This window comes from Scardinius erythrophthalmus (genome assembly GCF_964197995.2).
Source record: "Scardinius erythrophthalmus genome assembly, chromosome: 12".
Classification (NCBI taxonomy): Eukaryota; Metazoa; Chordata; class Actinopteri; order Cypriniformes; family Leuciscidae; genus Scardinius; species Scardinius erythrophthalmus.
The window spans coordinates 17,111,937-17,125,472 of record NC_138232.1 but is presented as its reverse complement, the minus strand read 5'-3'; the positions used below and the strand labels follow the sequence as shown (position 1 = coordinate 17,125,472).

General features: G+C 37.3%; 1 protein-coding gene across 3 annotated transcripts in view; it reads right to left on the bottom strand.

Annotated features, from left to right (window-relative positions):
• Positions 1 to 210: 210 nt before the first annotated feature.
• lepr (leptin receptor) overlaps positions 211 to 13,536 on the bottom strand; it is a gene marked incomplete at its 5' end in the record, with an annotated part of 55,728 nt that continues 42,402 nt past the window's right edge. For all 3 annotated transcript variants that reach the window (XM_081380564.1, XM_081380563.1, XM_081380562.1), the window contains 12 exons: positions 211 to 1,079; positions 1,649 to 1,724; positions 4,054 to 4,147; positions 4,392 to 4,469; positions 5,195 to 5,398; positions 5,784 to 6,000; positions 6,487 to 6,572; positions 11,299 to 11,452; positions 11,788 to 11,939; positions 12,583 to 12,818; positions 12,907 to 13,012; positions 13,111 to 13,383. In XM_081380564.1, coding sequence (XP_081236690.1) covers positions 354 to 1,079; positions 1,649 to 1,724; positions 4,054 to 4,147; positions 4,392 to 4,469; positions 5,195 to 5,398; positions 5,784 to 6,000; positions 6,487 to 6,572; positions 11,299 to 11,452; positions 11,788 to 11,939; positions 12,583 to 12,818; positions 12,907 to 13,012; positions 13,111 to 13,383 — 2,402 coding nt within the window. In that variant the 3' untranslated portion in view covers positions 211 to 353. The remainder of the gene's footprint in view (positions 1,080 to 1,648; positions 1,725 to 4,053; positions 4,148 to 4,391; positions 4,470 to 5,194; positions 5,399 to 5,783; positions 6,001 to 6,486; positions 6,573 to 11,298; positions 11,453 to 11,787; positions 11,940 to 12,582; positions 12,819 to 12,906; positions 13,013 to 13,110; positions 13,384 to 13,536) is intronic.

Sequence of the window (13,536 nt, the reverse complement as noted above, 5' to 3'; positions counted from 1 at the left end):
GTGAAATATTACAATAGTAATATTTTTATTTTGCTAAGTATTTTTCTTTTAGTAATAATAATCTTAATAAAAACTGATAACAATATATATAATTTTATAGTAATGCTGTATTTTATAATCACACTGTATAATCACAAAATTTGCAAATAGATTTTTTCCCTCGAATTGTTCAGCCTGGAGCTTTAAAAAAAAACACTTTTTAAACAGGAGTCACAATTTTTTTTTTTTTTTAGGTTTCTTTTCCCCAAATCCTGCAGCCCTGTTGGAAAGCCACTGAGGCATTTTATGAACTTCCATCCAGCGAGGAATAAAATTATCCCACATTACCACCAGGTGGTGCTGTTCTCATTATTTCAGGGTGGATTAATGCATTCGGTTCGAAACTGAGGCAGATAAAGTGGAATGCTATGAGATACATTATTGGAATCGACGGCTGTGGAATTTTTGCCTTCCACCCTCACAACTACCTCATTCTTATCCTGTCCATCCTGTGCTTCCTCATTATCCTCTTCTCCTTCCTGCTTCTCCTCCTCATTCATCTCGAGGTAGTAGAGGTCTTTGGCTACACCGGTGCTTTCCGATGCTTCATAATCTTGTTCCGATGTTTCCGAGAACTCTTCCACGGAGTTGTATGAGCTGGAATGGCGAGGATTGGTGCTGTCCAAGCACATGTCCCAGAGTCCTCCAGGGAAGGAGCCAGAAATGTCTGAGTTGTTGGCAGAGAAGTTGCCTTCGTCGCTGGAGCTGCTCAGACTCTCCTGCTGCTTTTGAAGGAGAGCAGGCTGATCGGAGAGGAGAACGGTCGAATACGTCACTGAGGACTGGCCTGATGTTTCTGGGGTAGCAGCGGCAGTGGAAGCCTCCAGTGATAAAGGTTCAGAGGAGTCTCCCGGACGGGCAGACGCTGTGGTTTCCTGTTCTCCAGAGTTATAAATGAGTACTTCATTTTCTTTTTCATGTTCAAGCATGAGAGGAGGACACTTCTCGATTTCCACCTCACAGATGCTCTCAGAGACCAGCAGCAGTGGACAGGCAGTGAGACCTTCAGAGTGAGGGAACAGGTTCTCCATGGTGTCAATCTGCAAGGAGCAAGAAACACAAGTGTTGTGGAAATGTGATTACTGATATATTTTGAATGTGTTAAAACAGTTTCTCCTATCAGCTTTACCTGCAGCATAATGTTTACAGGGATGTGATTTTTCAGAATTTATACGGATCTGTATTTTCTATTCAATTCGGTTCCATTCACATTTTTTTATATAGTGTTTTTTTTCATTACATATCATTCAAAACAGCTTTACAGAAAGCTGTAGCTTATTTAATTGAATTGAATGGGGGTGTTATGTTTACATTACATTACATGCCTGAAATATGTTTGTAACATTTAAGTGTCAATTTAATAAAAAGATCGCTTGTGTTTTCATTTATTAATTAAACAATGGTCCAATACAAACGATGGTTCTCTATGTGATGAAAAAACAACAAATGTGTACTCTGCTTAAGCCATTCAGATTTATCTCTCATATGTACATTTAAAATATAATAATATATTTAGCCCTTAATAGAAAGGCAGAAATTTAAACCTAAAATGGTCTAATCTTCTGTCACTGGATGCTAATTTGTTTATGTGACAGTTGGTCACACTGACCTGCCTGAAGTCCATTCCTTTGGCCCAGGAGCAGTTGTTGGGATTTGGAACATCCTTCCACATGAGTTTTCTCATCCTGAAAGATGATGGATTATAGGATTATTATATTACTGAATTTTTGATCAAACAAATGTAGCCTTCTTCCGAAAACATTTCAAAAATGAACAGGCCGAAAATGTTTTTAAACTGTAATGTAAATGTATTTGTGTATATATGCACAAAATATATTTTGTACTCAAACATAAGAAAATAAAAACTTGATAAATAAAAATGAATTTGCACTTCTGCCACTCCTTAAATGGGCTTAATAGGCATGTCCCTTTTTGTGGTACACATAGTCACTATATTATCCTTTGGGGAACAAGTCTAAACAGATGAGCAGCAATATGATTGTATCAGTTACTTTGGTAATTATCTGTGAAATATTTACCCTCAAGCAAACTACACCATTGCTAAGAATGACCACTACAGCAATTTATGTACATTACATTCCTTATTCACTCTGTAAGCCCTGTTATGTATTGTAAATCTGACATGCAATATAACCAAACAAAATCCCCTCGCTTTAATTCAAACTTGTCTTACAAAATCTTCCAACAAATCTTTATAAAATCTTTTGAATGTGTTCTTCTGCTAGAATAAAGGTAACCTAGGTATATAAACAAATGGTCTGTGATTTTATAATCTGATTTGACAGATTTTTCTTTCAGGACGGTTTTTTAGCCTTATTTATCCATTATCCACTGGTAGCAGAGTAGCAGAGCACAAACTGAATATTGCATTAAAGCTCCCAGGCTATAATAACATGGTATGCATATCCATGCATTTACAGTACCGGTACATACTTTGTCATGATAGTTGCATTGCAAAGCAATTAAATACTTAATATTAAGTCATATATAATTGTTGCACATTATAATTTAACCTTAAATTAATTTTAATGTGAACAAAACATTTATCTAACCTTTAAGCTTTTAACTTAACTTAGCTTTGGTATGAAGTTAATATATTTTGATTTAATGATTTTGGCTGTCAAGCGATTCAATTTTTTTAGATTAATTAATTGGCACATCATGTAATTAATTAGATAAAAAAAGAAATGCTTATAAATTTTGTAATTATGCAAATTAATCGAACAACAAATTTGGATGAGAAATTACCTCCAAAAGGTCATTTAAAATCATTGTTGTGTTAAATGAGAAAATCATCAAATAGACATTACAAAAATTAGTTTTAGAAAGAACATTTTTATTTGATTCAACAGACCAAAACAGTTTGGTTACCAACATTCTTGAAAATATCTTTTTTTATGTTCCGCAAAGACATACATTCTGTTATCATTTACTCACCCTCAAGTTTGTTTCAAACCTTTGTGAATTTCTTTATTCTGCTGAAGAATGTCGGTAACCAGACAGTTAATATGTACCCAATTGACTTCCATAGTATTTTTTTTCCTACTATGGAAGTCAATATGTACCCAATTGACTTCCATAGTATTTTTTTTCCTACTATGGAAGTCAATGGGGTACATCAACTGTCTGGTTACCGACATTCTTCAAAATATCTTCTTTTGTGTTCAGCAGAAGAAAGAAATTCATACAGGTTTGAAACAACTGAGGGTGAGTAAATGATGACAGAATTTAATTTTTAAGTGAACTATTTCTTTAAGTAAATGGCTCTCTTTACAAACGGGCCATTTGAGTCACTGGTTCACCAGATTGATTAGCTCAAAACGCAGATTCATTCAGAAAGGAAACACCTCTGTGTTGCTCGGAGACGCCCAACAGTTCTGCTCTGGCTTTACAGTACAGGTAATATTTTTATTGGCAAAATTGAGCAAAAACAGACAATATTGTGTCTAAAATATAACACAACATTAGCTTCTTATTTATTGGACTGTTGTATAAAATCAATCACATTTGCACTTATTTGGGACAAAAACAGCACTCGTAATATAGCGCTTGTTACTCATGTGACATTGGTTAACTATATCATATAATATAAATATAAGACAAAAACTCATATAGGGGTATTTTTGCCGTGATATCTTGAATTTTAGGGGCATTCTAACTGAATTCGATAGGCTCAATCAAACAGTGAGTTGTTGCGCTGCTTTTTATGTTCATCACCAATCAACTTTATGAAAGATGACCTACGTAGCTCTGGGGTGGGGCGGGTGCGTTAAAAGCGTTAAATATTTTTTTTTTGCACTATTTTTCTACACCTAATTAAATTAACGTTAAATCGACAGCCCTAAATTATTTTAATAGTTTCATAAAATTAGTATATCAGATATTTGGCAGATCCCTGCAGTATCTCACTGGATACTCTAGGGGTCACAGACAAAACCTATGATACTCTAACTATCTTTATCTTGACCATGAGAAGATAGTTGTAGGTCTTACTGGTTTTGTGACATCATGAGTGTGACAAACAGCACCACTGACAGGAACGCAATGATCAATAGCAGTATGTACGCTGCAGGGTCGCCTCTAGTAGCTGGAAGACAAAACAAAACAAAAAAATTCTATAGATTAACTTTTTTTTTTTTTTTCAGACAGCTATTTGTATAATGTGAACACAGTTGTCAGTCAATAAATTAATATTTTATATAATACTACAATGTATGTCAACCAGGGACCACTTGCCAAACACCAAATGTGTGTAAAAAAAAATGGCTTCAGTTGGTTAATTGATCAAATGATGACGTCAATGCATTGTTTGTCACTGCTATAAAACCTACCTGTGCATCGAACCGGCTCCCCCTCACCATCCACAAACACTGGATACAATGTGAACTCCTCTGAGCCATAAAAACGACCTGTACAAAAACAAGTTATTCTGTCATAGATCATTTCTATTGCTAAGAATAAACTCTTTTTTATATGTTTTATGTTCTGATATGAAAGCACCTTTTATTTTATATCAAGCACAATAAAGACAATAAAGGTGGATGTGTTACTACTATCTGGACAGTATCAAAAACCTACTGCACCTGTGTCTATCATTACTGCAGTAATGTTAATGCATATGTCGACAACTAAAATCAAATTTAAAGGCCTTTTTAAAAAATCAATGAGGAGAGAGAGCGAGTTTGAAGGAGAGATGCAGTTTGCAGCTTTCTTATTCCTGCTTTTAACTTTTATTTCACACTGGTTTGTTTTCCTTTTTTATGAATCATTATTGAAAACATTTCAGCTTCTTGCTTCTGTTGAACACAAAAGAAGATATTTTAAAGAATGTTGGTAACCAGACAGTTGAAAGTAGCCATTCAATTCCATAGTATTTTTTTTCCATACTATGGAAGTCAATGGCGACTGTCAACTGTTTGATTACCAACATTCTTCAAAATAGTCAGTAGCGCTGTTTCGTTCTGGCATTGGCAGCGCATAAAGGCCAATTTTTGTAAAAGCAAAATGCTACTCTAAAAATGTTGTTAATGTTTAATACAAGTACTTTCAAGGACCTATATTTGTTTTCATATAATTTCCAGAAGTTGACATTCATGTGTCTAAAACCCTGAAAATATCAACAAAAATAACATACGGCAAAGAGAGAGATCCCTCGATGCGGACTGAACTCTGACCCACTGTAACCTCTCAGTTAGAGATCCGTCCTGTTTAGGGTCTTTGTTCAGGTCTAACCATTCGATGACAAATGACTGAGGCACCGGCTGATCAGGCAACAGGCTCCAGGAGAGATGCAGACAGCTCGCATTTGCAACTGCGCTGAACGAACGTACACATCGTCCTAAAAAAGGAAAGAAGGACATTATTAATTCAAATAATAGGGGAAACCTTATTATTTCTATGTGCGGGAACAGATAATAACAAGCAGGAACAAAATATCAGAGAATCCTATTATCTTTCATTGTATATATGTAATAACTAATCCAAATCTTCTTCCCAAACAACACTTTCACCAACAAAACAACATTAAGCTTCTATCAAAACAGTTACTTCGAAAATTTAGGGCCGGATGAATTAAAACCCCATCATTAGGCACATACATAGACACGTATTTAGTTTGAAGGCAAACAAAACTCCTTGCGCATCAAACATTGAAAATGCATTAGACTGAATATGAAAGAATTTTGTGTGATGTTATAGGAAGGGTATGAAGCATGTCAGCTCACGTTTGGGTTGATGTAACAGCGTCATGTTGCTATTCCGTGTAGAGATGCCCAAAGCGTTGCGAGACATTACAGTGACTGTGTGCGCTTCCTCCCTCCACTGGAATGAGTGAAACTGAGCCAAGGTTGTTTCTTTTGACCACACGGCTCCACCTGAGGCCTGGTGTTCAATCACGAGACCCTCCACACAACTATATGGATCTCCTGATAGGACAGGCTGCTAAAATTGACAAATAAACAAAAACAAAACAAAACCATTCAAGCTCAAACACAGCAGACTTTTTTATATCACAATAACAGACATCCCAAGTCTCCCGGAAGTTCCGGGAGTCTCCCGCATATTGATAGCGGCTCCCTGATGCCCGCAAATCAGTTAAAATCTCCCGGAAGCAAGAGCGCGCAAACGTAGCGCGCGCACGGCAGAGAGAGGGAGCGAGAGACCTTGCGTGTGTGCGCTAGTGTGCGTGTGTGCCTCGGGATTTTATCTCTACTTTCGAGCCGAATTAATCAGACCCCCCCCCCCCCCCCCGTTGGACATTTCTCGAACCGAATACCCCCCCCCCCCCCCCGTTGGAGATTTCTCGAACCGAATACCCCCCCCCCCCCCTTGGAGATTTCTTGACTCCCGGAAATGACTTTGTGCAGGTTGGGATGTCTGCAATAATTTGGCTGCTAAAGAAAGTCAATCACGTCAATTATTACCAACCTTCAAGATCAGTGTGACACTTGTCACGTTCCTAGTAACAGGATCCTCTTGTAGAACGCGCCAGAAGTCTGGTCCCATTTCTGGTGCTGAAATGACAAGGCTATACAGTCATGATTATTTCCAGGACACTATATCTTATGTTCAAAAAGGTATATTAAAGGAACACTCCACCGTTTTTTGAAATAGGGCTTATTCACCTTCTTTCCTACATTTAGATAGGTGGGCAAATGCATTTTTGTCTCAGTGCATGCATTGTTTTAGTTTGACAGGGTCGGCGCTAGCTTAGCTTAGCATAATGAATGGAATCCTTTGTTGCCAGCTAGCATGTCCTGAGTAAAAGTGATATAAAAATATAAAAAAAACACCTAATTACTTCTTGTGGCCTGCGTATTCACAACGAGTACAAATAGCGATGCAGATTAACACTAGGCGATTTCCTAGGCAGATATTGACTTATATATCAAGGACTATATTAGGGGGAAGCACAGGCGAAGCACTGCTACTTGGGCGTGATATCTCTGCGCCCAAGTAGCAGTGCTTCGCCTGTGCTTCCCCCAATATAGTCCCAAGTCAATATCTGCATAGGAAATCGCCTAGTGTTAATCTGCATCGCTATTTGTACTCGTTGTGAATACGCAGGCCACAAGAAGTAATTAGGTGTTTTTTTTATATTTTTATATCACTTTTACTCAGGACATGCTAGCTAGCAACAAAGGATTCCATTCATTATGCTAAGCTAAGCTAGCACCGAACCTGTCAAACTAAAACAATGCATGCACTGAGACAAAAATGCATTTGCCCACCTATCTAAATGTAGGAAAGAAGGTGAATAATGGAGAAATAGAATAATGGGAAATGGAGGCAAGTAACATCAGCTTCATCATAAGAGCCACCTATGATGTGCTCCCATCTCCAAAAAACCTCCACCAGTTGTATGGAGAGGACCCAACCTGTGCCCTCTGCCCAACTCCAGCGACTCTTAAGCACATCTTGGCTGGTTGTAAAACCAGCCTCACACAAGGTCGTTACACCTGGAGACACAACAAGGTCCTCAAGAGTCTGGCAGCAGCTCTTGAGAGCCAGAGGAATACCACCAACTCCTTGCCCCTGAGAGCAATCAATTCCACCACGGCCCCAACCTTCATCCGAGAGGGACAGAAGAAGCCCAAACATCCCCCTACCAAATCAGAGGCTGGACAGCTAGCCATGGCCCGGGACTGGAAGATGCTTGTCGATATTGGCCAGCAACTAATCTTTCCAGCTGAGATTGCAGTCACCACCCTTAGGCCAGACTTGGTTCTCTGGTCCCCTTCATTGAAGTCTGTTTACATCACTGAGCTCACAGTCCCATGGGAGAATTCAACGGATGAGGCCTATGAACGCAAGAAACTGCGCTATACAGAACTGGCAGCAGACGCTCAACAAAGGGGATGGAAAGCGAAAGTCTATCCGGTTGAAGTGGGTTGCAGAGGTTTTGTGGCTTCTTCTACCATCAGACTGCTGAAAGACCTTGGCATCCATGGACAGGCTCTGCGACAGACAATTAGATCCGTCTCTGAAGCTGCCGAAAGAAGCAGCCAGTGGATATGGATTAAGAGAAAGGATCCTTGTTGGGCTCATAGAGCATCAATATGACCCACTCACTAATCGACCCACTCACTAATCCCCCCACCCTATAACCCACTTGAGAACCCAGGGCACAACCCTCCATGAGGAGGGTGAACAAGGTATGCGGTCAGCTCTAGGCTTGACTCAGGGAAGAGGACGCCTCCTGCCTTGCATAGTCCCGTGGGCTGTGCCATGTAATCAACCAAGCAATTTTCATGATTGGGCATGGGACACAAGCTCAGGTTTGATCACCCTGTAGCTGGCCACCTTTGATGAGGGTGTCTAGTGTTGAAAGGCCAAAACACCCCCTGATTCAAAGGTACATTACTGATGATGTGTCCCGAAATTTACATCTTTCCCGTGACTGAGGTACAGCTCCCACGCCACTCTCAACATCAAGGCAAATCTCATGTGCATTCCATCCATTGGCACAATGGACAGTTTACCATCACGTCCCGTGTTTATGATTCCTTCTGAGGACATGCTAGCTAGCAACAAAGGATTCCATTCATTATGCTAAGCTAAGCTAGCACCGAACCTGTCAAACTAAAACAATGCATGCACTGAGACAAAAATGCATTTGCCCACCTATCTAAATGTAGGAAAGAAGGTGAATAAGCCCTATTTCAAAAAACGGTGGAGTGTTCCTTTAAAGCTGAAATAGAGTCTGGTCTTTTTAATAGACCATGTCTCATTGTGTCTCAATTTTATATTTGGTCTTTTGAGAAAAGAAAAGAGGGGATGGGGAAACTATGGATGAATTAGAGGGGAATGGTATAGGTTGGGATCAAAAGTTTTTTTTTTTTTTAAAGAAGTCTCTTATGCTCACCAAAGATGCATTTACTTGACCAAAAATACAGTAAAAACAGGAATATTGTGATATACAACAATTTAATATAACAACATTCTAACATATTTAATATATATTTAATATATAAAAAAACATAATATATTTAATATATAAAATATGCTTTATATATATATATATATATATATATAAATATAAATAGTTGTGCTGCTTAATATTTGTATGGAAATCGAAATACATATTTTTAGGATTCTCTGATGAATAGAAAGTTCAACGAACAGCATTCATTTAAAATAGAAATATGTACCAATAAAAAAAAATTTGGACTGTAGTGTACATAGGCATAACTCAAATGTAATTTCAAATTAATTTTTTAATTATAAACCAGTGGAAAAAAATGAGAAATGAGAAATGGTCACAAAAAAACGTATTTATCCACCTTCAAAAATCCCAGTCCAAACCTAAATGGAAGTTGTTGGTCCCTTCATATAGTTGGATTGTTCTTAAATAAATGTTATACATTATAAAATAAATATTAATATAAGCATAATAAACTTAAGTTAACCTTCATAAAAAGGACTAAATAACTTATGGAAAAAATTATTTAAGGTCATAATTGCACAGTAAGCATTTTTCATTCAGTAATCAAGTTATTTTTTGGACTTTTTGCCTTTATTTGGAAGGGACAAACCCAGAAAGACAGGAAACAATTGGATAGCAGAGAGAAGAATGGGATCGGGAAAGGACAATGAGCCATGAATCGCTCTCACCATACTGTATGTTGGAGAGCTGTCATCAAGGCTATGACCGCCACATTTTTTGTAATTTTACTAGCTTATCATATGAAATATTTCTCTATTATCTGACACTAGCATACCTTCTGACTACAAACCTCCAGTTAAGTATTTATGTAACTAAGAAAGAAGGTATGGCAAATTCCTACAACCCCATAATTAAAGTGATGATACTGTACCAGACAAGAATGACTGTGATAATACCCTGAAATGCTGACGACACATTCTGGCACTAGGAGACACCTCTGCATCAACGTAAAGATTTTAGAAAGGTTCTGTGAAGAGCTGACAAATGGTGTTGTAAGAACATATTGATCTTCACCTCAGCAGTTGCATTGCACTTTAGGTGGGTAATGTGTGGTACAATTTCCATTAACCCTAATGGATTTTCTATCATAACTCTGTTCAGTTCAAAACATTCTCAATATGAAGACAAAGCCAATTAATATATGCAGGGCCATTTAAATTATTACAATCACACTAACAAATTAAACCAATGAGTAACTTATATTCAGGGTTTCTGACAACAAAAATAAAACAATAAAATAAAATTCTAAATTGTCATCAGCCCATCCTTGTAAACATCACTTATACTTCATTCATTTGAAGTTCTCACAAATTACAAAAGTACTCATGACTCATGTACATACAAATGGTTATTATAAAGCAGGTGTGTATTCAGAATAAGTGAAGAATCACATGGGCTACCAAGGCCAAAATGAAAGAATGCTTTCTTCTGATTTATTTATTTATTTCAGTTCCAGTCTGGTCTTCTTTTATGCTGTTGTCATACATATTGGCAAAGTAATGTGGGTTTCATCACAAATGATTTAAAAAAAATGTATCAAATTTCTATTCCATATATTTTTTGTTATACAATAATGGCCAAAAGTGATGTCCGAGGGGATATTTGTTTTTAATGACCCTACAAGTTCGATTAAACCATCGAAATTTAAGGAAGATGTTTCATATTTTTTAAATATATTAAATATGAGGGAAGAAAAAAACACTAAATTTGGTTATGTATTTATCTGACAAAATTATTTGTCAAAAAGGTAAACTACAACTAAAGGTATTATTTTACTATGCCAAAAAAAAAATCCATAGAAAAACAAAAAGCTCAGGAAACCACTACAACAGACAACAAAAGTTTGTTCAAGATGTTGACAATTTTCTTGTGATCTCCACGTAACAAAAGTTGTTTTCCTTAAATCTTAATTTCCTTGTGATCTCTACATAACAAAAAAGTTTTCTTGATCTCAATTTAAAAGTTGCTTTTTCTTGTTTTTCTTGATCTGGAGGTAACAAAAGCTATTTCTTTGACTAGAGACTCAAGCTGAAATAGTTCAGACATGAGGAAGAGTATGACACTATCGTCGACACTATAGTCACTTTGAAGAACATACAGTACGGTCAATTTCACTGCCAGCCAGCTCGAAGGATGTCTGCATGGTTATAGAATGATGTTTGACAGATAAATGGTTTGCGAATGACGAGAGAAATGGCGAGCAATTAATAGCTGTTGCTTTGGTGAGATTAGGAGAAAATTAAGGCTTCTGTACAACATAAATAATAGTAGCAGAACTATATTGATAACTTTACCTTTCCTGTTGTAAACAATCGAAGTGTGACTGCTGCTCCAGTCACTCCAGTATCCAGAGCCAACCAGTCTTTTACAGCGAACTTCTACTTTAAACTGAACACAGGAATCTTCAAGCGGAATCTCTGCCTGTTCTTTCGACAGAGAACGGATGACCTGTAAATGCCACAGAAAATTGAAGACATTAGTACAGAATATAACCATCTTCCTTTTAAAATCTAAAAAGGATCAATTGAAAATTAAGTTCTAAGAAGTTTGGTGGGCATAAGAAGAGGAACGTTTAACTTTGATTTATTCATTTAGGATCAGTCTAGCTTATCATTTCAATCCGAAACATCTCAATTACAGATAAACAGATCAGACCACCGTACTTCATTGCCTTCCCCCTGTGATGGAGCACTATGCATGAAGCATTAGCTCAAATATATTTTCTTCAGCTGTCTGGTTTCATTGTCCACCTGAGACCCCATCTTCCAAAAACTTCTTCCTACCTCCCATTGCACATTTGCCATCCCATGCAAAGCCACGAAGCGCAGCTCATACTGCATGTCGTATACAGGTAAACTGGGACGTATCCACTTTACGCTCAAGGTTTTGTTTGGCAAAGTGATCGCTTCAAGGTCTGAGGGAGGAGATGGTTTCACTTTGAAAAACACAGAGGGAAATTGTTATTCATCTCAGTTTGCAACGTGAATACAGTGGCAAGAATATGATGCCTTAAACTAATTAAAAGTGACAGCAAAGACATTAAAAAAATGTAATTATATTTATATATTCCACAAAAGCATTAAGCAGCACAACCATTTTTAACTGTGTAATAAGAAATGTTACAGAATCACCAAATCAGCATATTAGAATGATTTCTGAAGGATCATGTGACACTGAACACTGGAATAATGATGCTTAAAATTCAGCTTTGCCATAACAAGAATAAATTGCACTGTAAAAACGGTTAAAAGAGAAAACAGTTTTTTTAAACTGCAATAATAGTTTACAAAATTACTATTTTACGGTATTTTTGTTCAAATAAATTCAGCCTGGGTGAGCATAAGAGACTTACCGACTCCAAACTTTTGAACGGTTGTGTATATATATTAATTATATTTACATTTCAAAATACACTTATATTTAATTAAAACTAATATATAATATTATATTGATATATTTAATTTTCAGTGAAAGATTCCAGTTTCATTTGTCAGACAGCAATTCAGTCTGTAATTGAAAACTAACAGAATACTTATAACTTTGGAGATTGGATGCTGCTGGAAATCTTTGGAACTCACCATAGTCAAAGGGTAAAACATTGACAGGAAGTGATCTCACTTTCCCACGCCCTCCTTCCACTTCCAACCAGATTTTGTGGCAACGAAACGGGCTAAGGCCGCTTAAATTGCATTTTTTGTGGTCATCTGGATCAAGTGGGCACTCCTTTACCAAAGACATGTTTTCTTCAGCTTCTTCACTGCCCTGCGTCTTTGCTATGGTTTCACATGTACCGTTTGATAAAACGTTATATTGTCTATAACAAAAATGTAAGATCTTTAGCATCTGTGCAGCAAACAATTTAACAGGAATAGAAAACGGATGAGCTATGATTGTGTTCATACCTGTAAAGGGGTCTGACCTGCGCCCAAACACTATTATTCCATTTACAGGCCATGGTGTCCACCTTTGAAATCTCACTTTCGCAGGTAATATCCGCATTAAAACTCCCTGAAGAAAAGAGTCCATTTTAAATGATCTAGCTTTTCAAACAAGCAAAATTGGATTAACTGTCTGGATAAAGATGTCCTCCATAATTCATTGCCCACCTTCTGTGTATATTTTGGCATAGGGGATGCTGCAGTTGACCCTCTCTCCCAACTGTTGGCAGCACATCAGAGTATCAAACCCGGGTTCATCTACCTTCATAGTGACTGCGCTGACCTGATAGTTGATCACCCTGTACTGGCTTTCCGGAATCTTCTTTTTCCCGTTTAGAAACCACACAGCTTTACTTGCACTCCAGCTGCGGTTGTGAAAGACGGCATAAACCGTTACCTCTGAACCGGGCGTCGTGAAGACTTCAGCAGGGATGTAACTGACTTTGAGGGGCAGAAAAAGATAGTGAGTGTTTTGAGCATTACACATACAAATAAAAAAAAACAAAATTTAGAAAACATGGCATATAAGTACAAAAACATGTCTGGTTTAATTTTCACTCTTATGATGCATATAAATGTAGGCTTCATCTGGTT